Here is a 27,206-nt window from a genome sequence, read left to right as displayed (position 1 = left end):
ACCAAACAAAAATATGGACTATAAATATATATTTCTTATATTATTGAAATGTTCTTAACTGTCATGGAAACAATGTTAATTTTAAAAGTCGCTAAAAATTTTATTCATATATATATATATATATATATATATATATATATACACATGCACACACACATATCAGAAAAACAGGGTTTTTTTTTTACATATAAACCATTTGTGAGGCCATATGCTTAAATAAAACAATGCATGCTTCAATACATCAATACATTTTTTTTTTTTAAATGACTGAAGTGAAAAGGCATTTCCCTTTAAATAATCAGTTTATTTGATTCCAAAATCACATTTCCAACCATCCAGTTCACATTTTATTTTTAAATTAAAACAATCCAGATGTTTTATCTACATTAATTTAGACGATCTGAAAACTGCTTGTAGTGAAACACTCACACAGAAAGTTATTTTCACAGAACTGTTATTGCACAACTCTCCACATAAGGCCGCTCTCATTCCCAAGACCAGGAAAAGCATTCCCTTTGAATAAAACCTGTCTGGATATAAAAGATTCTCTGCAGGAAAGCCATTCACTTGCAACGGTATATAAAAAAGTGGCAGTTCACCTCGATATACTGTACACTTCATTCAAGTCAATCTTTTTTTTTTTTTTTTCAGAAATAATAATCATTTTGGTGATTTGCTGTGTTGCAGCATGATATGGAATAATATGATAAGGAATGTAGTTGGTCACTCCTTACAACAGGAAACTGCCCATATAATAAAATCACACAAACATAACAAACAAAAATTGGACCACATGTAATGCCGTGGCATGATCCGTAACTTCCCCAGGAAACACAAAATTACATGATAATACAGGTTTAACAAACGGCAGAGAACCCAAAGGGAAACAGACACATCAGGCCTCATTCATGAAACACACTTCTTTTAAAGCACTCAACTGAATGCTACAATTCACCATATATAGCTGCAGAAATGCATATTTTATCCCCAAATCTAAATGCGGAAATTGTAATTTTGCTTACAGACACCTATTTTTTATTTTATACATTGACATTTTTGACAATTTATCTAATTTCCCACCGATTCTCATCACAAAACATAAGTCAAAACATAAATTACCATAAAGTGATTTTTTTCTCTCATTTTCATAATGCATACATTTTTTTTCATCCTCATTACCATAATGTGAAAAAATATTATTTTAACAATGAAAATGGTATGTACGCAGATGAAAGTAGTTGAGTATTGTGTAAAAAAAAAATATTTTTACTATTGTATTACAGTAACGCATGATTTACCCTGCAGTTTTGCATATTTGACTTTGTCTTTTGATTTCGGGATGAAATATGACCCTTTTTCAAGAGAGAGTTTAACAAACAAATTCACACACACACACACACAAACAAAAATCATCTAGGTGTTTCATGAATGAAACTGGTGGATTCTGTTTTACACAAACATCCCAAGATTCCCAACCTAATCTCAAAACCCAACTACAGTCGTTACGTTTAGTGCACCTACGATATGAAGACAGTGTTGTTTCTTTAAGATATTCTACCTCAGTGGATCATGTCATCAGAATGAAACTCAATAATAATAACCAGATACAACATATACACAAATTATGGACTGCACCAGCTCTTGCTTTACTTATCGTATGACCGCTGACGAGGGAGAACACAACTGGGAGACTTCCTTTTGCGAGACACTATCCTAGGGGCAATCGATGATGTTTGTTCTGGTAAAGGAAGTCGACTCATTCAGCGTGAGGCTCAAGCAAAAAGGAAATGAAACCAAAAAGTGCTTGAGTTGGTTATGCCCAGTTGTTACTCCTTTAGTATCTGAATCTTTTTTTTTTTGGTGCGACTGTTAAGTCAAACGATACAATGAACGCAAGGCATCCACCGCCCGAAGCAGCTTTCAGTAGAAGAGTCCAAGCTTTCTGTAAAAACATGATGTTTGTTTGGTGCCGTCTGCTTTAGATTCACACGATGAGATGAGCTGACTGTCCGAGGGAGGCTCACCATTGATAATGGCTAAATAAAAGACCAGAATATCTGTTTTGAACCCTTTCAAACATACCATGTCCACCCGTCCAACCAAATTCTGACTGTCATCTTCGCTGCTGATGTCATTTCATTTTGATTCCCACACAGCGGGAACGAAAGGCAAATGTTTTACCCAAAGAGGTCCTTGAGATCGTTGTTGACTGAAGCGCTTTGCTTCATCGTCCCAGTGTTCGCTGTTGAAGAGGCCGCAGGTTGCGAGAAGTTCTGAGGGTTGAAGAACGGGTTTGCTTGCATTCCAAAACCACCCTGAACTCCTGCCATCCCCATCGGAGTCGCCTGCATGGGTGCAGGCTGGGAAGGTTGTCCTCTACCAAACTGATTGATCCATGGGGAAGGTGCAGTGGCTCCTGGAGCCGTTTTAGGGGCCATTTGGTTCATACTGACTTTAGGTTTGCTAGAAGTGAAGAGGGAGTCTAGGGCTGACATGTCTGTGGGCTTATTGGGTTGGTTTAGGCTCTGGTTCTGGGTGAGGGCACTGAAATTGGGAGTGCTGGTAGTTGTGGCCATGCCTCCGTAAAGGCCAGGGGCAGCGGGTCTCATGCCCATTCCCATACCTCCCGCCTGGAATCCCATGGGCGAGTTAAAACCATTGCTGACGCCCATAGTGCCCATTCCACCCATAGTGGGTCCAGCTGGGAAGGTAGATATGGTGGCGCCCTGCATGGGCATCGTCCTGGTCCCAGAGTTCAAAGAGAGGGTGTTCACAGATGTCATGGTGTTCAAAAGACTGTTGGTCAGATCCTTCGCCTTCAACAATAAAATCAATAAAAGGTATATGGAAAAAAATACAAAAATCGTAAGTTATAGTATGCACTTCCCAGAATCAAAATGAACCCTATTCACAGGCCATAATGACACACTTCCACAGTTGTTAACATTGTAAATGTAGCAAAGGTTTCATTTTTGTTAATGTACATTTATATAACCTTGGCATTAAATTACATGAACTAGTTAAAACACTGCTGCAAGACTGTTTCAGCTGAGGGAGTGACGACAAGTTTGACCAAAAAATTAATAGGTGTGTGTTAAGACTAGTTTTACTATAAAGAACTGAAAAATATGCAAGCAAATAAAAACCTAAAAGAAAAACAGTGATTATATGAAAACTGTACATTTGAAGAAAAGATTCAAGCGAACATTTATGACCCTGGAGCACAAAACCAGTCTGAAGTCGCTGCTGGGGTATATTTGTAGTAATAGCCAAAAATACATTGCATGGATCAAAATTATCCATTTTTCTTTTATGCCAAAAATCATTAGGATATTATGTAAAGATCATGTTCCATGAATATATTTTTTACATTTCCTACCATATATATATATATAAACTAAATTTTTGATTATGTCAGATCCTATTGACCATACATCAATGAAAAGCTCATTTATTCAGCTTTCAGAAGATGTACAAATCTCAATTTCTGAAAATTGACCCGTATGACTGGATTTGGTCCAGGGTCACATATTGTAAAAGATTCCGATATAAAAGAAGTTCCAGAGTATGGGTCGACTGGCATGACGTTTTACTTCAGAAACCCTGCTGTTTAACAATAAAGATTATATTTAAAACTGCAAAATGAGACTCTCAGTTTCCTATAAAGATTATGTTATCACTCGTTGGAAACATACAGTCTGTGATACATTTAATAGCATATTTTCCTATTTAGAGGTCACAAATACACAGGACTCATTGTATTCATGTATTCATGTATAACATGGTTCAGGCACAAGGTGCAAAAATGCAGGTTATTAATCACATTTAAAATTACAGCTTTCTTTTTTTATGTATATATATATATCACCTCTTTTCAAGGAATCTATTAATTAGTTTATTCTCGTAACAGTAACAAGTGAAAGATTAGACTGAACATTCTGATGTGACGTCCAAATTTCAACACTCCCGGTAGATATAAATGACAAACAGTACAAAGTGAACACTGACGTGAATATGAAGAAATTGACTCTGGTAATGAATTCCATGTGTGACAGTGACACCAGGTTTCCAGTGAGAGCTCTGGACAGTGTGTGTGTTACCTGCGGTGTCGTTGTGGCTGGTTTGATGCTCTGTGGAGCCAGTGGCTGCTGGCTTCTTAGTTTAGCCGCCTGTTCCTGCTCTTTAGCCAAACGCTGCTTTTCTTCCAAGGTGAGAGACACCTGAATGTACCACAAACAACAGTTAGCACATCAACCAGGTCGAAAGTCAACAACCATCTAAACTTCACAAGAAAAACAACACTCAGTTAAGCAATGCAGGGCCAAAATATCATAACTAGTTAAGACGCACTCACTCGTGAGGGTTGTGATGCAGTTGACGAGGAACCGTTCTCTTTACCATTCACACCTGCACTTCCTGAACTGCCACCAAAGATCTCATCGATCTATTAGGAAGCAAAGAAAATCACAATTGCTGTTAATATCACAGCATAGCCATATTTCTAAGCTGTGGCTTGCTTATGGGCCATTCAGCAAATGTGTTTACTCACATCTCTGACTTGTGTGGCCGGGCTGGGTGTGTTCTTAGTCTCTTCTGATTGGTTCATGTGGTTTGTAATGTTTAAACTCCTAAAAAGGACAGAATACTCATCACTTAAGTCTTAGAATGGGAGCAGCTCAATGCTCATGTGAATGCAACATAAAAACAGAATATTGTTTTATTAATAAAACTGCATTATAAGAAGAAATAAACACGATGAACTGAGAAATAACCAAAAAAGGCAACCTCTGCTGCTCTTGCATAGCGTGCAGCTGCTCTAATTTGGTCTTATGCTCTGCCTCCAGGCGATTCAACATTTCCTTGATCACAGCCATGAAAGAGTTAAACTGAAACACATCAGAGACGGTTTAAGATCAGAAGCAGTGTGAACAGAATCTATGCAACCGAGCTGAAGTGAATCTGTGGATGAACAAAAACACCCGGAAGTTTATGTGTAAAGTGAATGTGTGTTTTGTCACCTGGTTAAGGTTAAGGTTGTTATCGATACTAAGTGACACCAGATGTGGTAAACTCTTTCCAGCCAGGTGCTCTTTTGGGATGCCCAATTTCTTATGGGTGAAAGTGCACTTGTAGATGCCTGAAAAATAGCAAATTTTATATATTATATATTGAACTTTATTGAATTTTATATAATATATATATTGAACTTTGTGTAGGAAAGTCTCAGTCATCCACATAAAAATAAATAAAATGTGACAAAAGAATCAAAAATTACCCAAAATGCCCATGAGCACAGCTGTCTCCCTGGATGGAATTTGTTGCAGGAACGGTAAAATTTCGTCAATGACGTACCATTTATCCAAGTACTCCAGGATCTTGCCTAGGCACACCAAAGAGTTCACCCTCACCTGAAAAAGGGCAGCCAATGGAGGAATGAATCTTCCATTATAAAAACAAACTTTAATAGTCCTTTTCCAAACTGACATTCACTTATGTAACTGGAAAACATAAGAGGCGTAAGGACACAAACCGCTAGTGAGGATGTCTTTAAACAGGCAGATTTGATACGAGGGATAAGTGCATTCTTCATAGATGGGTACTCGATTAGATTGGCAAACGTGGGAATGATATTTAGACAAAGTTCCTGTTTAGAGAAAAAAAAAAAAAAAACACGCTGTTATGCTTTATTTTTTTAAATGTCTGAAATAAATGATTTAAGCTATTCGGGTGTCAAATTACACTGATGCCTGAAAATACATCAATTAAATTAAAATACTAATTAAACTAGAAAATCTAATTACTGTACTACATTTTTTTTTCCCCTCATCTAAACAAGTTTATGGTGTGGTCACCTGTATTTGAGTAGAGGGGGCCTCCACTGCTCTGTAAACCATGGGCAGAACACTGTTCTTGATGTCTTCAGGAGGCGTCTTGGTCAAAAGTAGGTCCATCTTTTGTAGAAATATCAGCAGGATCTGGATATACAAAAGAGAATCAAGGAAATCATTTGATTTCTAAAGACCAACAATATCACCAACATAGTGATATGAAGCACTAGAAAAACAGAGAAAGCAAAACAAAACAAAACAAAAACAACGCTAAACAAAAATAAAAAAATCAATACAAACTTGAAACAAGAGAAAAATAAAGCAAAGCTAAATAAAACAAAACAAAAAACACTGCTAAACAAAAGAAAAAAAATAATAAAAGCAAAGCTAAATAAAACAAAACAAAAAACTGCTAAACAAAAGAAAAATAATAATAAAGCAAAGCTAAATAAAACAAAACAAAAAACACTGCTAACAAAAGGAAAAGAAACTTCAAACAAGAGAAAAATAAAGCAAAGCTAAATAAAACAAAACAAAAACACTGCTAAACAAAAGAAGAAAAATAATAAAGCAAAGCTAAATAAAGCAAAACAAAAAACACTGCTAAACAAAAGGAAAAAAAACTTCAAACAAGAGAAAAATAAAGCAAAGCTAAATAAAACAAAACAAAAACACTGCTAAACAAAAGAAAAAAAAATAAATAAAGCAAAGCTAAATAAAACAAAACAAAAAACACTGCTAAACAAAAGGAAAAAAAACTTCAAGCAAGAAAAAAATAAAGCAAAGCTACATAAAACAAAACAAAAAAACACTGCTAAACAAAAGGAAAAAAACAACTCGGAAACAAAACAAAACAAAAAAACAAAGCTAAATAAAACAAAACAAAAACAACCAAACATACTCATGAAAACCACATTAAACTATCCGTAGAAACAAACAAGTGCAGCCAAAATACTATAAATATAAACTTATAATACAAATGCAACGATGAAATAAACCACTACAAAGACAAACGTTCAAACCTCACTCACCATGTTGCTGGCCTGATAGCATGAAAGAGAGAAAGTGATTACATATTTGAACGTTATGGATTACACAGGCATGCGGCAGCCATTGCAAGTCCACAAGACTGCAAGTTCACATCAAGTGTGTCATTAATGACAGGGCCAGAAAGGTTAAGTGATAGCTTAGTCCTAGAGTATGTGAGCTAGTATGTGGAGTGGGATGAGGGGTGGATCAATAGTATGAGTGTGTACCTGTACTGGCTCCTGCTGTTTGAAAACTGGGGTGAGGTCTGGGAGAACGAGGCGGACGTATTCCTCCTTTGTGCACTCTTCAGCGATGAGCAGCACATTTGGAAGAACAAACGGAACCATGTCGGGGTTCACAAACTCAGACGCGAGAGCCGGGAGGATTCTATATATTATCACTCTCTGAGAAGAGAAAAACAGTAGGCATTCAGCTTAGAAATAGAAATATACAGAGCTACAGCTAGTTTTTGCTTGTTTTTTTCTGCTGCAAAAGGGCTATAAAAAAATCTAGGTATATAATAATGCCAATCAAATCCATATTTCTTGCTAGTTTTTTTTTGTTAAATGAACTGCAAATTGCAATAGGTGTTCCATTTCCGTTCCACTTTCATTCTGAATTACTTTGTGCACATATTTGTCCTTGCCTTGGGCAACTTGGGCAGAACTTTTGGGAGACCTTTGTAGAACTGAGACTTCTGTAAGTTGTCCCGCTGGAAAAGCGAGTCGAAGTACTGAAGGGTCATCGCTCCAACATCATCGAAGAAGGGAATCTGAGCACATGTATACACTGAAATGTCAATTTCACTCTCAGTCACAGTCTTGCACAATCAAGATAACATCATGTATGGGAATTCTTATTCAATACAATGAAAGATTACAAAAAAAGAAAAAAAGGTTTGACCTTTGTCATCTGGTCTGCGTCTGGACGCACGTTGGACGTGATGTTGAGCAACATCTTCACATGATCCCTGACCTCCTCTGGGATCTGACTCAATACTCCTGGACTTAGATGGCTCAGCTACACACAAGAATGAGGCTCATTTATATATCATCAAGTGTTGTGGCACTGCTGGTATTTGGGTACTGCATTACTACTATAGCACTAGAAATGGGAAGTTCATCTGCCTTAAAATGTAATAGTTAATTCCACAATTGTGTGGAAGGCATAGCCTCACTGTCTCAATGTATGAAATGCATTGTTTGGACTCTTCACCTGGTCCAGTTGTCGGCTGAAGCTCTTGAATATGTCCTGCTTGTTGACCTGAAAGACGGGTTTGCCTTCATTGAACACGGCGTGGATCAAGACGCCCAGCGAGTACATATCAGAAGCCGCGTCACAGCTGACGGACAGGATGTACTCAGGAGCCACGTATTCTGGGTTCGGGAGGCAGAGAGGCGAGAGATTGGGGTCCCACTCTTTACAAACGTACTTGGGCTAAAAGACAGGAATACATGACATCTATGTTACGAGACAGAAGACAACAAGACGGCTCGCTCAAATTTGGAACAGAGAAAGCTGAGAGCGTTCAAGACTGCACTGTGTCTGTTCTTCGCGACTTTAGAGACAATAACGGCCGTTTCTAACCTCAGCGTCAGACGGGTTACTAGAGGAGATGCTGAAGTCAAAGCCCATGATCTTCCAGGCTCCGCTCTTATTCAAGATGATGTTCTCTGGACACAAGTTACCATGAACCATTTTAACCCCGCTGTGAAGGAACGACAAACCCTCCGAGACCTGAGAGAGACAACCGGGAGAGACAAAGATTAAAAAAAAAAGATATTTCATGAGCTACAAAACTAAAACAAAATAGTACATGTTGTTGAACTGCCTTTAAAAAAAGTATTTTGTTAAATAATATTTATTACACTTAATATTAATTTAAACTAACAGCAATTTTAATATTAAAAAATATAAGTGTATTATAATAAAACATCGTGTTAAACATTCGGATGCATTATCTTGAAATAATTTATGCTGACTGCAGTTATATAAAAGATAATGTTGATGGTAAATAACCCAAAAAAAAAGCTACATTTTAATTATAAAACTGTGTAAGAAATACAATTTAAATAGGAAATATATTTGTTAAATTGTATTATATACAAATATTGAGTAAAAATGCGTTTCAAATTTTTCCCTTCACTTTTACCTGTGTCTGGGAGGCTCCAGCACCTCTTTTTTCAGATGTATAAGAAACGTCTCACCTGCAGTAAGCCGTATTTGGTCTCAACGTCGTAGAGTTTGTATTCTTTGATGTCTGTGGGAACAGGACTAGGGAGGTTGTCCCACTGGCCGAGCACATTGGCCAGACTGGCGAACACGGGCTCAGTGCAGAACGCCAGACAGTCTCTAGAGATCAAGAGACAGAGACATCCAAGTGAGGACCGCGATGACAAAAGCACGGAAAGTACTAACCTGGAGACATTTCTGAGCCACACTGCAGATACACATAGCCGTTTTATGTACATTTCTAGTATTTTTAAAGCTAAAATGTAAAAGTAGAAAGTCTGATGGTCCATTAAAAAAAAAAAAAAAAAAAAAAAAAAACAGTGAGCTGCCCACTTTCATCCAGTACCAAAACTTTTAATGTTTGTGCTCATTAAAGCATTGAGCTGTCAGCACAGCAACGTGCTAATTTCAGACTATTGTGAGGCAGGCAACAATGACTGTTGTTTTATCACCAAATTCACTTAAGGAGCACTATTGGTGTAGCATGTATGATCAATAAAGTGTGTCAAATCAGTCACTTCTAAAGTTTCATGACAGTTAAGGCCTGTTCACTCCAAGAATGATAATATAGGGATACCTATAGCGATAACTTCATTAACATCCATTATAGTATATTATATATAGGCTTAATGATTTTTTTTCCTGCAATGTTGTTACAGAGAGCTAAGCTACTGATTGTTTATATCATTGTGTATGACTTCCATTGCAATAAAGTAATAAAACCATAAGTCTAACTATGTCTAACTAAGTTATATTCCAAATTTGAAGTTGATATCACAAAAATCAAAGTTCCTGTGAGATTCTGTTTAGGCGCTATACCAAAAATACAATTTTTGTGGCACAAATTCAATTTACTTTTTCAATTCCGTTTATTTCAGTCCTTACAGACAACTTTTCACAAATAAATAAATGAACATAATTTCCAAAAAAAGGTGTAGGCAGAAGCCTTGCTGTACAAATGCATATATTTCGGTCACGATATTACTTCTACCACAAAATAGTCACTAAATATGTAGCCTTTCCAACGATCTGCATTTTGTCATGATGAGAAAAAGGTTCCATGACCAGGATTCTATCAGCCACTGATTTTATTTTTTGTTTTTTAAATGCAAAATGATTTAATTGTATTGATTTGATCATGTTCTTATCTATTTCACTGCAAGTGTAAGAGAGCCCACTCACATGCTCTTCTGATTGGCTGTGATTTGTAATCGGTTTCATTGTATCTTGTACATTCGTCACGTCTGGGTGTGAACAGACGAACTGCGTGTCGCAGAATCTTATCGCATCGTGTTTAGTTAGGATAACATGTAGACTGCAAGACTATATTCTGGAACGAAGCTTAAGTCTGACATCTCCTAAGAGATCCATGTATTATTCTGGAGAGATTTTCCACAGACGAACTGCTGCTTTTGATCTCATGCCTCCACACAGACACATATTGATTGTATTAGCACAAGAGCCAAATCTTAAATAAAGAAAAAGCTCTGAACTTTTTTTTAATCATGAGTGGATTTTTTTGCTACTGAAGCTTCAGAGTCTACTAAAAGAAACTAAATCAAAGTGGATAAGAAATGAAGTGCATTTTCAATGAGGTAATGATAAGACTCTGGATTTGTTCAAAAAGTAATGAGCTGACCTAGAAAACATTTTCGACTACGCTTCCCAAAATGCTGTCCACGTTGACAGCTCACTAGGTTTTAAAGCACAGTTTGTCTCGTAGCATGTGTTAATGGGTGTTCACACTGTGGTCACCTGGACTCCTCCAGTGGGTGCTGAACTGTGAGGAGACGCGGATGTCGTAACCGCGTCAGCTGTTGAACTCCTTTCTTCAGTGAATCAATGATCTGATCCTTCTCGAACTTCTGATAGCGATCGATGATCTTCTTATCGAACACAAAGACTGCCACTTCCTGGGGGAAGCAGAATGCAAATTTGAAGCAGTGTAAAATGTCAATGCCCATACATTCCACACATTTTTTTTTTTTTTACAAATATTTGGATTTGTATTTATTTTTAAACAATATCCATACATTCAACTGCTCAACAGCTCTGGTTTACATTCGTGCAGTCAGCATGCCAATCACATGATCATGTCATATTATGTTTCATCCATATGAAAAAACCTGTTTGGTGGATTTTTTGGTGCCGTTGTAGATCCTCCAGCTCATCCCTGGACCCCCGCTGGCGATGTGTCGGCCCACCTCAAACTCCCGCGTCACAGGGTTGCCCATGACAGCACTGGTCATGTCAGCCGTCACCTTGGTCACGGTGCTCTTTAGCTTGTTTAGCATGGACTCCATGATTTTACTAACTGTCAACCTGCAACAGGAAGTAAAACCGTATATGAGCTTTAGGAGTTATTTCATCATGTTGTCAGGCTTCTGGTTGGACAAAGACAGCGAACTGAACACTGGGTACAATACTAGAAACTAATACTAATAAAATATTTTTGTTAACTGAAAAAAAAAAAGCTGAAGTAAAATAAAAATAAAATAGTTTACACTTTTCACTTAAGTTTAGGTAGAAGCACTACAACTACTAAAACTTATAATGGAAAATAAATAAAAATGAATTAAAAAATATATATATAAATTATATTAAAACAAAGGATAACAAACAACAGCTGATTGAAAATATATTTTTTAAATTAATAGTATGTAAATCATACTAAAATAACACTGGATGATTTTATGTAACACTTATGTAACAAATATCTGTACAAAGCAAAGTGATGCACATTTTAGACCGCACTGAATTTTGTTCTACGTACAAACCAAACTGAAACACTCTTCAATATCAATTGTTGTGCTCCACAGAAGAAACACATAGTGCTTTGTAACAAGTGAATAAAACAAAAAAACTGAGGTGAACAGACTCTTTAAAAATGAAATAGCAGTCCATAAAAACAGAAAAAAACTCAATGATAACAACCGATTTTAAACCTGATAAATTTCTTTATACAGACTAAGCGAGTACACCATGAATCCATTTTCCAAACCGTGTTTTTAGCTTGTCCTGAATCACTAGGGTGCACCTATAATAAGTGTTAATATTCGGACTATTTTAGATTGGTTCGGGGGTACCGCGGCGGAGGAACCCAGTACCTTTGTGATTCTTCATGGACATAAACAGAGAGAAGTAGTTCCGGCTACGATGTTCTTCCGCAAGACGCGAGCAGTTCTGTTTATTAACTGCTAGAGCGTCAAAAGTTACCGACTGCAGCTTTAATTTGGCTCTGGATTTAGTTCGGCTAGGTTCTGAGCAGTAAACACACACAAAATAAAATAATAACATCAAAAACTAAGTTAATTTAAAAACTGTTTTTTTTTTCTTACCAACTTCTGCATAATAAATGATAAATCAACATCTGTTATAACTAATATTATACTTACACGCCCCTACATTAACAACCATTAAAAAAGTAAAATAAAATAAAAAATAAAAATAAAAAACACTTTAAAATGCACAATAAAACAACTAATAAAACATAAAAATTGAAACAATGATGCCACAAATAATAACTTAAAATAAAAATAAATAATAAAATTAAAATGAAAGCTCTAAATACATCACTAATTAAAACTAAAATTACATTTAGGGGTAAGATTTAGGACATTACACTGTAATTACACAAATAAATACTGGTAATAACTAACAACATACATAACAAAAAACTAAGAATATATCAATTATACTAAAATAACTGACTATTAGTAGAGATTACTACTAAGGTACAGTATCACCACACATATTAAAAAAAATGTTATGGACTGAAATCAAACCCTTAAATACTAAACATCAGGGCATCATAAAAGACTGAATTATTATGAATGTTTGTCATTTTACTGATATATAATTGTATTATTGTGATTCTTGTGATTAATCTCTGTGATTGTTGGACGGAGTGGCGTCAGAAGGAAGGGTGTGTGAGGTATGAAATATTAATATTTTTAACGAATGAGCGCCTGACAGGTTTAGACTCAACGAAACAAGTCAACAAGACTCTATTCACCACGCCAGCGTTTTCCTTTGACACCAAACAAGAACCTACAGAAATATGTCTTGAATTATATATGATGCCTAAAAATCTGTCAAGGTAGACAGTCTGTAGGTTTAGAGACACAGCCAGAGACAATGGCTAGCGATGTAAACATGTTTCACAAAGCAACAAAACCTCAAAGTGTTACTTATGTATCGAATATCCATGAGAAATTCTCTTAAACCGAAACATATTATTACCTTCAAGGTGTAATAATAAAACACGACATAACCTGAGCTAACATGCTAATGCTAATGAAGTGAAGCGTCGCCACACAGAAGTGATCAATAACCGCCAAACAGTTTCGGGATCAGTGTCCGGATCATAAACACGGAGCCTCCAGCCTTACCTTTACACCAGAGGAGCTGACAGTGAGACTGAGTGAATAAGAGCAGGATGTAGACAGTAACAAAACCGTCAGCAGTGCTGGTGGCTAACAGCCTCCATAACACTTCATCAAAACACCTGAGAGATTCCGCGATGTGTGTGAACAGTCGAGGATAAAAGTCCTTCTTTTCAAAATATCTTCACCTTCACCTATCATCTTTTGCTGAGATTTATTTGATTTTTTATTTGGCACGCAAATACCGTATGTCATTATAATAAAAAAAGCTATCATTTTCCTTTCAAAATCTTATATTCCCTCTACCTAATAAAAACATAGTAGACAGACTTTCTTCAAATCGATCCCTCTGTAGCTTTCATAAATATAAAAATAATTTAACAAAATATTGTTGTAAGAAACAGGAGTCAGAATGTGAGTTTTGAACGCATTTTAATGAGTTAAAAATATCAGAGAATTAAAGTGCACCTAAAAAAAAACTTAATTCAAATCTAATGCAATTACAATCAGTCAATGTACCAACATGCAATTCACTTTCTTTTCAATTATTAATTAATAAATACCATTAATATGTAACACTACAATTAATCCAGTGCATCCATGCATTTGTGGAGTTAAAATAATCGCAGCTATTAAACTTCCCTTTGTCTTTCTGAATAATAATGCCTTATACATACCTAGTAACACCATACTATGCTACATTTTTCAATACAAATCCACTTGAAAATCAGAAGCACAGTAAAATCACAGAGCACAGTAATATATGAGGTCAGTATTAATTGAAATCATTTGTGCTTCAGTCATTGCCAAAAAAAAAAAAAAAACAATTATAATAAGTGATAATAAGTGATCCTTTCATCTGAAAATATCATAAATTGAAATCTCTACCTTTAAGGCAAAGATATCGATTTCAAGTGCAGCTAAACTATTTCTAATAGCTTTGATAAACCTGAGCAAATCACACAATTCAAGTAATTCTACACAGAGATGTTCAAGATGATGCTGCCTTTTTTCAAAGCTCCTGAAAACAGCATGTTTACTAACCTGATGAAGTCTATGTAGTGTACAGAGCTTTCTTGATTATATTAATACTTCTAACAATTACGATACTTCTAATAAATCAGAGTCTAATTGCAAATGAAGTCATCTCCCTACAAACACAGTCCTGTAAATTTAGTAACACATTTCTAATCACTATAATTGATGAAGCCACTCGACTCCATAACCCAGATTAATAAAACACGTTCACGACTGTTTTTTTTAATCCTGTGTTCCTCGCTTACTAGAAAGCAGTAAAGAAGTGCTGGAGGAAAATCCCTGGGTGATGTTTGCGGAAGTGTTTGGCCAGTCGTCTCTTCTGTTTGACCGTCAGCCCGTCGCTGTGAGAGACGTGACGCATTAACTGCTTTAAACTATCAAGAGTGGCCTTATCTTTGTTGTCCTCGTACTGCTGGAGCGACACCTGCTGGCAGAAAGTGAACACTGCAAAGGCAAAAAAAGCAGCTGTTAAATCGAATCGATGTGGAAATCAGTTTTAAAGGGAGATTGAGAGTGAGCTTACATGTTACATTATCTAGATCTCTTCCTTGCTGCAAGGTTTGTAGTGTCTTCCTCACAGCCTCAATTAATGATGACGGTGTCTGGATATATGAGAGAAAAATGATTCAATATTCTGTGAGCTGCATATAACTTGTAGAAGAGACCGTGTAGGAGTAGAAAAGGGACGTACCTTAAAGAGTTGCGTGTGATTGTCCATGAGGAACAGCAGCAGGCGCTCAGACTGGACACGGGTCATTTCTTTACTCTGGATCACCGCCTTCACAAACGTCTTGCTAACCAAAGCCCGGTTCTCAATCTGTCTCAACGCAAGCGTAAGGAGCCGCTGCATTAACATTATTCATTTACACATTGTTCCTAAATTCAATCATGTTAAAAAAAATACTTTCCAATCCATGAATTACATTTACAGCTATTAGGAACGTCAAGTACAACATATTTCTTTCTCAATTATACTTTTATTCAGCAAGGACGAATCAAAACGATCAAAGGTGACAGAAAAATCTTACATTGTTACAAGGAAAATATTCTATTTCAAATAAATGCAAATGTATATTCCTTAAAGTATCCATAAAAAAATTTTAAATGATGGTTTTCACTGATTTTCAGCTCTGATAATGCTAAGAAAAATGTTTCTTGAGCAGCAAATCGGCATATTAGATTAATTTCTGAAGGATCGTGTGACATTTTATAATATATATAGAAATAGAAAACTTTCACGAGTTCACAATATTACTGATTTTACTATAATTTTTTATCGTAAGCCTGAGAGACTTTTGCACCGAATGTATAATAATAATGAACACATAACTACTGATTGTACAATAATCAGTAATGTATTCCAAATATAATGTGTTGGCTTTTAAAAATATTAAAGGATCAATTCAATTCTGATAGTTCACTTAAAATGTTTGTGTGAATATATACATTTATAAAAGACTCCTAAATTGATTAGAGGAGAAATCGATGTATTTATCTTTAACTATTTCTATGCTGATACAAAACAAAACAATAATAATATCTACTGTTTCACCCAAAAATTCGAATCATTTCTTTATGATGCACACTGAACTCGTTGTTTACCTGCTTGTGCAGTCTGAAAGCTTCATTATCCGCAGCGGCTGCCAGGAAACCCATCAGTCTGCGTAACTGGTCTCTGTCTGTGGACTCCAGCAGCTGTAGACAGAGCTGAGCTGCTCTCAGGGCGTCCTCACCTCTCCCACAATCTGACGAAGAACACACACCATTCTACAGCCACCAACACAAATCATTTCAAGCACCTTTAGCATCCCACAAGCCCACTGGCTTCTACATTTACCCAAAAGATTCAGGATTCCAGTCTGGATGTCCGTGTAGCGGCCTAACAGTAGCGGAGGTCTCTCGGGGCTGTTGTAATATTTGGCGATGGTGTCGAACAGCAGTCTCTTATGCTTCTCCTCCCCGGACGCTGCATTCTGCTGGAGGAGCTGCTCACTGGCAACAACGATGAACTGATCAGGGAACAGATCGAGACAGTCCACTGCCGCCTTCAGCCAAGAGTCCAACCTTCAGAGAGAGAAATGACACCGAGGTGAACCCACGCAGCAGCCACGCATCTGAAAGTGCTGGTATCGAGAGCTGTGCACTGACTCAGGCAGGCTGAGACTTTCGGACACTTCGCGATCCACGCAGGTGTTGGAGATGACCAGGTCGCCGTGCTCGCGCAGAGACGAGCGCAGGGGCTCCAGTTTGGCCGGTGAGGTCAGAATAGAGTCTAGCATAGAGATCTCCACCACCTGTAGCAACTGAAGTAACGCCTGCTGCCTCCAAACGTCCCGCACCACTGAGACAAACACAAGAAGAGAAGAACTAGTAAAGGCTGGTCACAAATGGCACCTTCTTGAATCCTCTTGCACTGTTGTCTAACGGCCTGTCAATGGCTAAAGCTCGTCCTGTAAACAGAACAAAAATAATACAAATCCTATCTTCTTAAGTGTTATATTTGGACAGTTTTGATCTTAAAACACTATATTTTAATCAAAAATAGTGATGAGCTTTTCTTAACACAAACCTCCTGCAGTTCTTTTATGAATGATGAACACAATACAATAATAAAAGCAGACAGACCCCATTAAACCTCAAACAGGGTTCCCACTGCTCCTCGGTGATCATTTTCCAGGACATTTGTAATGAAATAAAAGACATGGATCAATTCTGAAGTAATATATTCCTCTCTACAGAAGTTTTTAACAACATGCAGTATATTGGCCATGACTTAACTGGAAAATCTGCTCTTTAATATGTCATCAGATTCTATTAAACCACAAAAGACTACATCAGAACCCTAAAAACAGCTATTGTGTTGCCCTGTGATGTAATGTAATAAGCCCAACTCCTAAACTTATTTACTATATTAACACAATGGGGAAAGTGTGTGTTCAAAATGATTCAAATGGAAAGGCAGGACGTCTCTTCATTCAAAATCAAAATGATGCGCAGTTTTACCTTTTTTTGAGAGGAGGCTGTTGGAAATTGCAGCACGGTTTAAATCCGAGGGCACAGATGGGTGCAGGTTTATATTCTTCAGTAGTCTCTCCACTCTTCTGTCTGATGATCCAAGAACCAAGGGGTTGGAGATGGTCTGCAGTTCTCCAAACCTACAAAGACACAACCTTAAGTTCTGCTAAAGAAACTTTGGGATGTGCCAATGACACAAATGTGATTACCTCGCAGTGGTCTTCCTCTTCCCGGTTTGTTTGTCTGGAGTCTGGTTCTCAGCGTAGGTCGGTTTGGTCGATCCATCCAGGAAGCGGTAGAGGCTGCAGCTGGAGTCCTCAAAGGTCATTTCCTTGTCTCGTCTGAAGAGCTTCATACCGATGGGTTCGAACACCCTGGACTCCATTAAGGCCTGGCAGAGCCTGGCGGCTTTGAGACGGGACACTTCGCTGGAGCAGAAGTAGATGTTCTGCATGAGGTGGCTCAGGACTACATCCACCGCTTCGGAGCCGCTGAAGCAGTCGTGATGGACGCGGAGGTGCTGTCTGTGGGGTCGGAGCTCCACCTGCGCCCGCAGAGCCTCGATGATGTTCTGCCACAGCTGAGTGGCCCTGAAGGGCCCAGAGAAACCTGACATGCATCAGGACAAAATCAGAGAGTCTTCAAAACACCATCGTACCACCATCTGATACATTGCTGTACCTTTTAAATACAATCATACTACCAGCCTACTGTATTATATTTGATGCATTCATTGATATATATATATATATATATATATATATATATATATATATATATACACAGTACAGACCGAAAGTTTGGAAACATTACTATTTTTAATGTTTTTGAAAGAAGTTTCTTCTGCTCATCAAGCCTGCATTTATTTGATCAAAAATACAGAAAAAATATAATATTGTGAAATATTATTACAACTTAAAATAATAGTTTTCTATTTGAATATACTTTAAAAAAAATAATTTATTCCTGTGATGCAAAGCTGAATTTTCAGCATCATTACTCCAGCTTCAGTGTCACATGTTACATCCAGTCGATCACATGATCATTTAGAAATCATTTTAATATTCTGATTTATTCTGAGTGTTGGAAACAGTTCTGCTGTCTAATATATTTGATCAATAAAAGGTTAAAAAGAACTGCATTTATTCAAAATTAAAAAAATTATAATAATAAATTTTCTTTACTATCACTTTTTATCAATTTAACACATCCTTGCTGAATTAAAGTATTGATTTTAAAAAGAAAAAAGAAAAAAAAATAATTACCCCAAATTACTGGCCAGTAGTGTATATTGTTATTACAAAATATTTATATTTTAAAAACATTGCTTCTTTTTTCTTTCTTTTTTTTCTTTTTATTCATTAAAGTATCCTAAAAAAGTATCACATGTTCTGAAAAAATATTAAGCATCAGAACTGTTTCCAGCTTGATAATGAATCATCATATTAGAATGATTTCTAAAGGATCATGTGATAATGATCCTAAAAATTCAGCTTTGAATCACAGAAATAAATGATCATTTAAAGTATAATAAATGTAAAAACAATCATTTTAAATTGTAATAATATATCACAATATTACTGTTTTTTCTGTATTTTTGATCAAATAAATGCAGGCTTGATGAGCAGAAGAAACTTCTTTCAAAAACATTAAAAATAGTAATGTTTCCAAACTTTCGGTCTGTACTGTACTGTATACAAATATATATACAAAAGGTAAAGAGTGCATTTTGGAACAATTTAATACCTGTCTAATAATAATCTCTAAATGCCTGTTCTCACACATTTATGTAAAACATTATAATAAAAATAAAGCCCTAAAGCCTTTTTTTTTACGTGAGAAATTTGTTTTGGAGTCAGATCATTTCATGCATGGATGGGACATTTTCCATTTATCATTAAAGTGTACTATTATTTCAAATCCACTCAATATATTGTATACACTAAACTTTGTTTTTACTTTATTATTTTTAATGTAAAACGTATCCAATATTCTGCTAGATTTAAGCTAATTCGAGTCTCCAAACACAGAAGACCATCCATAAACACCGAGCTGGCAAAGAGCCAGTGTTATGAAGCGTATTTTTAATGTAATTATTTCACACTTTATTGTATTTTGTTAAACATCTGCATTACCAATAAATATTCAACTCGTTAGGTCACCACAGGAACTATATTTGACCGGTTAACACAAAAGGGACACGGTTCATTTAACTGTTACATTCAAATAAATTACGTTAGCTATATTAAAACTTCAAGTTTAATCCGATACACTGAAGGACCATACTCACAAATAAAACATAATAAACAACGTAAAGCACAGCAAAACAAACGAGCTCAACTGAAAAACCTGATAAGGATCGTGATTCATTTGGCGTAACTCGTAAACTAGCGGAAACGTGCAGTTTACTAACAAAATACACTTTATATATATAAACATACGCGCGTCACATAACCATCTGTTTGTACCTGACAGTTGTTTATTCTCTCTAAAACAGTTTTGACTGTTCAGCCTTCTGAAGCGCGGAGTCAAATCCACCGCCATCACGGCACCGGAAATGGCGTCACACGCCCATCCTGTGACACACATCGGTGCGACTGTGCTCTGATCTGAGATCAGCCGCAGCTCTGTGAGACTGAACTCGTGTTCTGCGCGCCGTTTGAATGAATCTGATCCTAGAACCCTATTACGTGTGTACGCACTCATTTACAACGCAGTTAGAATTTACGAGGAAAGTGGAAAAATAACACGATAACGCCCAACAAGTCTAAGAATATGAACGAAGATTACAATAGTATATAATTGAATAATTGTATATTAAATGTAAATGTAAACGAATGAATAATTCACATGCTAAAGTTATTAAAATGACTAGTAGTATGATTTACTCTGCGGAATGCATTAATCATCTACTATTTTACATATACGGACTAGAAGTAAGGAAAAAATGTAGAGAGATTAATTTATTTCCCATATTACGTGGAATTTTAGTTTTTTAATGCACTTTCGTTTCCGCAATAGTGAGATTTGAGATGGTGAAAATGTTGCGGTGACTCCTACTAAACGTTATTCACCATCGACACTGTTTAAACTGTCTCACTGTCGTCAAATATTAAGATATATTTTAAGATAAAGTATGTTTCGCGTCCCCTCTCTCGGGCGTGACGTCATGGAGGGACACTCCACGCGACAAGTGTAGACAAGATGGCGTGCGCTAATGTGCCACAGAAGTAACCAGCGCCAGCTTGACGAAGAATCAGGTGAGTGAAATACGGCTGATTTCAAACAGCTCCGATCTTGTCGCGTTCACTCCAGTGGCGGAAATCAATCACGATCGGTCTGTTTCAATCGCCCAGTACCTCAGCCTCAACCACTGCTGTGTGGTTTTAGCATTAGCGCACTAGCATCTTAACTTTCCTCTATGGCAAGCTGATTAGAGACACTAAACTAGCCGACACGCTCTGAGCTCAGACACTAACGTGCCTGGCTCTTTGAAACTGGATAGATGAAGGAGGAGGTTAGCATCTAGCATCATTCACCCTTCGCGCGCCTAAACACCTTCAAAGTCAAACTGATAGTTTTTAACTAGTTGAATGAGATTAACACGATCCTCGGTTAATTATAGTCCCAGACTTGAATTCGAGTAAAACCATTAACGATAAACACCAGTCGTGGCTGTGCGTTAACAACTTCTACAAAGCCATTTACGATAGCAATGTGCTATTCGCGTATTTTGCCTTCTAAACAAGGCTAATGTCAACAAATGTGTATTTCTCGAAAAACTGCTAGTTTGTTTCTGTTAAACACACGTGGGGCCAGAGAAAGCGGGTGTTGTTGTTGTTTTCTAGTGACACAGATAACCAGGCGTCTTTGGAGCCAAATAAGGGACATAGGTTTGCTTAAGCCGGGTTGTTTACATGCTAAGCTAATTACTTGCTGATGTTTACAGACTTTAAATTGATGTGCTGGTTTACAGGTATTCTTTAAAAGCATCATGGTGCTGTCGTTTTTTGTGGACACAGCACCATGGTAATTGTGCAAAAACCTGGCAAGCTATGCCATGTAAATACTGTGGTACATACATTTGGAGTGACGAATAAATACCATGTTATTTGAATGTGGTGGTTCAGTGTTGCGATGTGTCCATATGGTAATTACATTTGGTTATGTACAATGGTAGTGTCATGGTATTCCTTTTGATACAACTTTTTGTGTGTGTGATACTGTGCATGTACGTATATGTGTTTATATTGGACATACCATTAAACTTTTTGAATTGCTTTGAAGTACATGAATACAGTAATCAACTCAGTATCATTTGTACTTCACCCTACCATGATATCACAGTGTTGGAGAAGTACAGAGATTGTTTCACTCTTATTGTGTCTGTGTGTGATTCTTCCTCCTATAGTATTGGCTCATCCATGTGCTTGCGCAATCGTTTTATGATGGCTGTTAAACTGCTGTCTTAATATATCCTCATGTACACTGTGTGTTTGTCATTGTTCAATTGATAAGGGATCGCTGCTTCACGAATCCCTGAATACACTGTAAACAATGACACGTACACTACCGTTCAAAAGTTTGTGGTAAGACTTAAAACAATATAAACGTATTTAGTGTCACTTAAAATAAAAGGCTTCTTTTTAAAATCATTCTTTTGAACAGTCTTATGACTAGTAATAATGTCACGAATGAAGCGTATGTCTACGAAAAGCCACAAATACATTCTCATCTGATCCATTTTTTGTCTTTCTGCAGATTACCCATCATGCCTTGGGAGGAGCTGGTTTCACTGCTGGCTGGCGTCCCAATGGTGATGTGAAGAGGGCGGTGACTGACTGTGATGGACAGGTGTAAGCACGTGGGTCGCTTAAGGCTCGCGCAGGACCACTCGATCCTGAACCCGCAGAAATGGCACTGTGTGGACTGCAACACCACCGAGTCGGTGTGGGCATGTCTCAGCTGTTCGCATGTAGCGTGTGGACGCTACATAGAAGAACATGCGCTTCAGCACTTTAAGGCATGTTTAATCGAGGAATCATCTTGAAATTACACTCTTCAGATTTAGATAAAAACATGTGAATATCTATAAAAAGTGATCTATCCTATTGTCAAGCTGACTATTTCTTCGGTGTTTTATATTCACACTTTATTCTTTCGTAGGAGCAGCACCACCCACTGGCCCTGGAGGTGAATGAACTGTATGTATACTGCTACTTATGCGATGACTACGTGCTGAACGATAATGCGACGGGTGACTTGAAGCTGCTGCGTAGCACGCTAAGTGCCATTAAGAGCCAGTGCTATGAAGTCACTACGCGCAGTGGCCGCACTTTGCGCTCATCCTCCGCCGCAGGAGACCAGTTGTCGCCTAGCACGCAGGAGCTGCAGTTGCGCGACGAGGACCGCATGTTCACGGCGCTGTGGCACCGCCGTCGTGCCCTGATCGGCCGTGTGTTCCGCTTGTGGTTTGCACAGACGGAAAGGGGGAGGAAGCAGTTGGAGGAGGAGCGGCAACAGGAGGAAGAGGAGGAGAGGAAGCGGGAGGCACGGGAAAGAAGGCGGCAACTCAAACGGCAACTCAAGGAGGAGCTAGAAAGTGCTCCTCCAAGGAAGAGCCATCGCATTCATCGGCAGAGCCTAAAGACGGCTTCTGCGAATGCTACGCCAATTTCAGCCAAAAGCATCAAACCTGTGAGGCGTAGGTCTGCTCCTGCTCGCGTCTCCGCCCCTATTTCACGAACTCCTAAAGCGAGAACGCCTCAACAGAGGCCCCGTCCACCACCCAAGGCCAAAAGGCCCCGGGCCCCACCTCCTAAAACGGGTGATTCACCCATTAAACGACGACCCACTGTAACTCCAGGAGTGACGGGTTTGCGCAACCTTGGCAATACTTGCTACATGAACTCGATATTGCAGGTTCTGAGTCACTTGCATGTTTTCCGGGAGTGTTTTCTGAGGCTGGATCTGAACCAAGCACTGGAGCTGCTAGCCTCTGCGGTCAGCCACAAGTTGGGACTCTCTACTCAGCGTGTGACCCAGCCCAAAGGCTTCAACCAGGGGTCAGGGCTCAGCGGAGGGGCCTCCCGTTCACGCAACATGGAGCTCATACAACCCAAGGAGCCCAGCTCCAAACACATCTCGCTTTGTCACGAGTTGCACACATTGTTCCAGGTGATGTGGTCAGGCAAGTGGGCTCTGGTGTCTCCGTTTGCAATGCTGCACTCCGTGTGGCAGCTGATCCCGGCGTTCCGGGGTTATGCGCAGCAGGATGCGCAGGAATTTCTTTGCGAACTCTTAGATAAAGTACAGCATGAGCTGGAAGGGACCAGAACGCTAACACCTGCCACTGTTCCGGCTAATCAGAGACACCTTATCAAACAGGTGCTCAGCGTGGTCAACACAATCTTTCACGGCCAGCTCCTCAGTCAGGTGATGAGTTTGCATGCACACACACAATGACATTAGCTGATTATCATGTAAACATTAGGCCATCAACAAACTCTATGAAAGTACACAGGCTTGGCCAGTGGATTACAAGGGTGCAGTCCTGTTGTACGTACTTCACAAATATCATTGCGTTGTTGTGGCGGTAACAAACCTCCAAACTCAAGGGAGTGATTACATTCAAATGTCAGCATTACCTTAAATCTGTTGTTCTGACTTCTCTATAGTTCACCTGAAAGGCCCTGTCCCAAACGGTGTACCTGTGAATTCTACAAGACCGTAGGGCAGGGGTGTCTACTTCTGCTCCTGAAGGACCAAAAGCCTGCAGAGATTAACGTGCTCCAAATAACCCCCCTGAAAATTCTGGTTTGGGTGTTTTATTTGGGGTAGGAGATCAAATCTTCAGGACAGGGGGCCTCCAGAAGTAGAATTGGACACCACTAGCATAGGGGTGCCCCATTTGACATTTCTAGGTCTCATAAGGATGCTCAGAAGTGTCACCCTTTGAAGCTGCTATAGGTCATCGATGTGCACTTTTGTGAAGCCCAGTGCAGGCTCGGCAAAAGTGCACATGAACAATGATTACTCAAAAGTCTACAGGAAATTATGAAGGTCAGCAAGAGATTAGGGTGGCATTTGGGACATGGCCCAAAAAAATTGACAGCAGAACAATGCTGACACTGGATGTTGCAATCTCAGTGTTGCCACAAGGGGTGCTGTATTGGGTATTACAGTGCCTTTGTGCCAACACCGTAAAAGCCATGTCCTTGCATTCTGACAGATTTCACATGCTTCTGCATATGCAGGGTTGAATACATTTGCATTCACATTATTTAGTAGAGTTTTTTTTTTTTTTTTCCTTAACCACTTTTTTCCCTGCATATACCTGTTAGGTGAGGTGTTTAGCCTGTGATCATCGCTCAAACACAATAGAGCCGTTCTGGGATCTTTCTTTGGAATTTCCGGAACGTTACCACTGCAACAGTAAGGATACCGCACCGGTTCCATGTGGGTTGACCGAGATGCTGGCCAAGTTTACAGAAACCGAGGCTTTGGAGGGAGCGATATATGCTTGCGACCACTGCAACAGTGAGTTGGAAACACACTAACATGCAATAACACGGTTCGAAAACCTCTGGGATAGTAAATAGTCTGGAGTTTGAAGGGGATATCATGGCACTCACAGGTGAAGTGTGTTGTTTCTGCACAATTAGTGACCAGTAATTTTTTTTTTTTTTCTCAAGCACGGTTACTACCCAGTGCCCGTCTTTTGATTGGCCAGAAAAAAAAACGATAACCGCGAAACTCACCTCATTGGCTGAGCCTGAAGTTGTTTATCAAGCTGCTCAAACAAAGAGAGGAATATTTTGAAAGCGTCACAGTGTTTACACTCTTCAGGATATTAACACTTTAATGTCTGATATACAGTTGTCTAAACATTAACATGGGTTAAAAGAAAGCAATACCAAATCAGAAGAGCACACCTTACTTTTAAGTTTTACCTCAAAGCTTCAAAGCTCCTCCAGAGGAGTTAATCCCACACTTTAAAAATGCTTTGATGCACTGACGTTTTCATTTGGCTCTCTTTAAGGCAAACAACGGCGATTCTGTTCAAAGCAGGTGGTCTTGACCGAAGCTCAAAAACAGCTGATGGTTCACAAACTGCCTCATGTTCTCAGGCTGCACCTCAAACGCTTCAGGTATCCACACGTTTACATGACCTTGAACCGCTTGAGCTTGCTGTTATCATCCAAAAGTGAACGCGTACGTGTGTATGTCTAGGTGGTCTGGGCGGAACCACAGGGAGAAGATTGGCGTCCACGTTCAGTTTGAGCAGGAGCTGAACATGGAGCCGTACTGCTGCAAAGACTCCAGTAGCGTCCCACACCCTCAACACTTCCTCTACCAACTCTCTGCCGTCGTCATGCATCATGGGAAGGGATTTGGCTCTGGCCACTACACTGCCTTTTGTTATAATACAGAAGGAGGTAAAACGTTCTTCTTCTCATCTGCAACGTCTGAATATCCCAGTCTGTCAATCAATTTTGAATGCAGTAGATACATTTTTAGAAGAAAAAATTGCGGTATTTTTGTGGGATTTGTGTAAGGATACCAGAAGAGGGCATGACGTTACTATCGTAAATCACATTATCTTCTGTCTTTTCAGGGTTTTGGGTGCACTGTAACGACTCCAAACTGAGTGTGTGTGCCGTGGAGGAAGTGTGTAAGGCCCAGGCCTACATTCTCTTCTACACACAGAGAAACTCTCAGGACAAAAGCAAAGCCGGTGACCTCTGACCCCTTCTAAATACCCGGTTAACCACAAAGACTGTTTGTTTTGTACATTGTTAATATAGTTTTGAGACTGTTAGCGTTTCTACTTTTCTAGTGTACAGCAAATGTGGAGTGTATGTTTTTGTCACGCACATTTATGCCTTACAGTTTTACAACTGACAGATTTTGGTAGGAGACATTCTTGCAGTGAGTTTAGCATTGGTTTGTGCGCGCGTGTACGAAGAGAGCGACGTTGGTCCAAGTCGGAAGCATTACTGCCACTCTCGCCCGAATTGTTTTCCACACACCAAAGTTGAGTTGTGAATGTGTAACGAGCCTGAAATGTTTGTAGCGTCAGTTTGAAAGAAGGTGTAAGAAACGGATGTTTTTGTTTTTTTTTCATATCACAAGTGTTTTAATATCTTCAACCAGATTTTTAAAGTGCTCTGCCAAGTCAGATGTTGAGACTTTTAAACAAGACTCGATTCAGGAATCTTTCTGTCAACTTATCAGAATGTAGCTTTATACCTGGTATTTGGGTAGACACATTATTTTTCCCATTTTACAGGAAAATGTACAAGACTTTTTCACCAGCAAAAGCCAATGTTTTGTCCCGTCTGTGTTTGGCGTTAAAGACTGTTCTCTGTAGTTTGTTCACTTTATTGGATGTTGGTGTAATTTACACACTTGCTTGGATATCATACGTTTCTGCATCTCTTTTGTTTAAATCCATTTTCCTCCTCTGCTTTCAAGCAGGTATAGATGTAAAACTATGCAAATTGTTACCTCAATTCATAAAGAAATTTACCTCAATAAAAGGAGATTATTTTTTCATTTTTCTAAACAACTTGTCAGTTGTTTTCTTTATGGTTTTAAAGATTCGTAACTGTGGGGAAATTACATTTATGAAATGTGCATGTCTCTTGATATAATATTTCTAACAACTGAAAAAAAA

At 38.4% G+C, this 27,206-nt stretch overlaps 3 protein-coding genes across 3 annotated transcripts; 1 reads left to right on the top strand and 2 right to left on the bottom strand.

The window, feature by feature from the left end:
* Positions 1-283: 283 nt before the first annotated feature.
* On the bottom strand, positions 284-13,628 carry scyl2 (SCY1 like pseudokinase 2). Its single transcript, XM_052575956.1, has 18 exons — positions 13,481-13,628; positions 11,216-11,411; positions 10,845-11,002; positions 9,065-9,209; positions 8,445-8,594; positions 8,073-8,294; positions 7,761-7,877; positions 7,504-7,629; positions 7,085-7,261; positions 5,853-5,975; positions 5,531-5,644; positions 5,276-5,408; positions 5,019-5,137; positions 4,786-4,886; positions 4,550-4,628; positions 4,355-4,444; positions 4,101-4,220; positions 284-2,816 (listed from the first exon to the last, which is right to left on the bottom strand). The coding sequence occupies exons 2-18, from the start codon at positions 11,390-11,392 to the stop codon at positions 2,178-2,180; spliced, it is 2,790 nt and encodes a 929-aa protein (XP_052431916.1). The 5' UTR covers positions 11,393-11,411; positions 13,481-13,628; the 3' UTR covers positions 284-2,177.
* Positions 13,629-14,498: 870 nt separating this feature from the next.
* Positions 14,499-20,192, bottom strand: depdc4 (DEP domain containing 4). Its single transcript, XM_052575915.1, has 9 exons — positions 19,996-20,192; positions 17,737-18,136; positions 17,516-17,667; positions 16,661-16,853; positions 16,350-16,576; positions 16,115-16,257; positions 15,204-15,329; positions 15,036-15,114; positions 14,499-14,956 (listed from the first exon to the last, which is right to left on the bottom strand). The coding sequence occupies exons 1-9, from the start codon at positions 20,114-20,116 to the stop codon at positions 14,757-14,759; spliced, it is 1,641 nt and encodes a 546-aa protein (XP_052431875.1). The 5' UTR covers positions 20,117-20,192; the 3' UTR covers positions 14,499-14,756.
* Positions 20,193-20,633: 441 nt separating this feature from the next.
* On the top strand, positions 20,634-27,098 carry LOC127972424 (ubiquitin carboxyl-terminal hydrolase 44). Its single transcript, XM_052575904.1, has 7 exons — positions 20,634-20,787; positions 22,289-22,550; positions 22,694-23,962; positions 24,871-25,066; positions 25,569-25,677; positions 25,760-25,965; positions 26,145-27,098. The coding sequence occupies exons 2-7, from the start codon at positions 22,374-22,376 to the stop codon at positions 26,273-26,275; spliced, it is 2,088 nt and encodes a 695-aa protein (XP_052431864.1). The 5' UTR covers positions 20,634-20,787; positions 22,289-22,373; the 3' UTR covers positions 26,276-27,098.
* The last annotated feature ends 108 nt before the right edge of the window (positions 27,099-27,206 follow it).

Source organism: Carassius gibelio, chromosome A4 (genome assembly GCF_023724105.1).
Source record: "Carassius gibelio isolate Cgi1373 ecotype wild population from Czech Republic chromosome A4, carGib1.2-hapl.c, whole genome shotgun sequence".
NCBI lineage: Eukaryota > Metazoa > Chordata > Actinopteri > Cypriniformes > Cyprinidae > Carassius > Carassius gibelio.
Note: the sequence above shows the minus strand (reverse complement) of the source record. Positions and strands in the feature narration are given on the sequence as shown.

What these genes read in the sequence shown, in the direction of transcription:
- scyl2 (XM_052575956.1), bottom strand. Translation starts at nt 11,392, where the DNA reads ATGGAGTCCATGCTAAACAAGCTAAAGAGCACCGTGACCAAGGTGACG. An exon ending in ACGCAGACCAGATGACAAAG is followed by an intron (nt 7,630 to 7,760) that starts GTCAAACCTTTT and finishes ACATGTGCTCAG; the next exon opens with ATTCCCTTCTTCGATGATGT. An exon ending in CAGCCACAACGACACCGCAG is followed by an intron (nt 2,817 to 4,100) that starts GTAACACACACA and finishes TTATTGTTGAAG; the next exon opens with GCGAAGGATCTGACCAACAG.
- depdc4 (XM_052575915.1), bottom strand. Translation starts at nt 20,116, where the DNA reads ATGTGTGTCACAGGATGGGCGTGTGACGCCATTTCCGGTGCCGTGATG. An exon ending in CTTTCAGACTGCACAAGCAG is followed by an intron (nt 15,330 to 16,114) that starts GTAAACAACGAG and finishes GCGTTGAGACAG; the next exon opens with ATTGAGAACCGGGCTTTGGT. An exon ending in AGATCTAGATAATGTAACAT is followed by an intron (nt 14,957 to 15,035) that starts GTAAGCTCACTC and finishes TTGCCTTTGCAG; the next exon opens with TGTTCACTTTCTGCCAGCAG.
- LOC127972424 (XM_052575904.1), top strand. Translation starts at nt 22,374, where the DNA reads ATGGACAGGTGTAAGCACGTGGGTCGCTTAAGGCTCGCGCAGGACCAC. An exon ending in ACGGCCAGCTCCTCAGTCAG is followed by an intron (nt 23,963 to 24,870) that starts GTGATGAGTTTG and finishes TATACCTGTTAG; the next exon opens with GTGAGGTGTTTAGCCTGTGA. An exon ending in CTGCACCTCAAACGCTTCAG is followed by an intron (nt 25,678 to 25,759) that starts GTATCCACACGT and finishes GTGTATGTCTAG; the next exon opens with GTGGTCTGGGCGGAACCACA.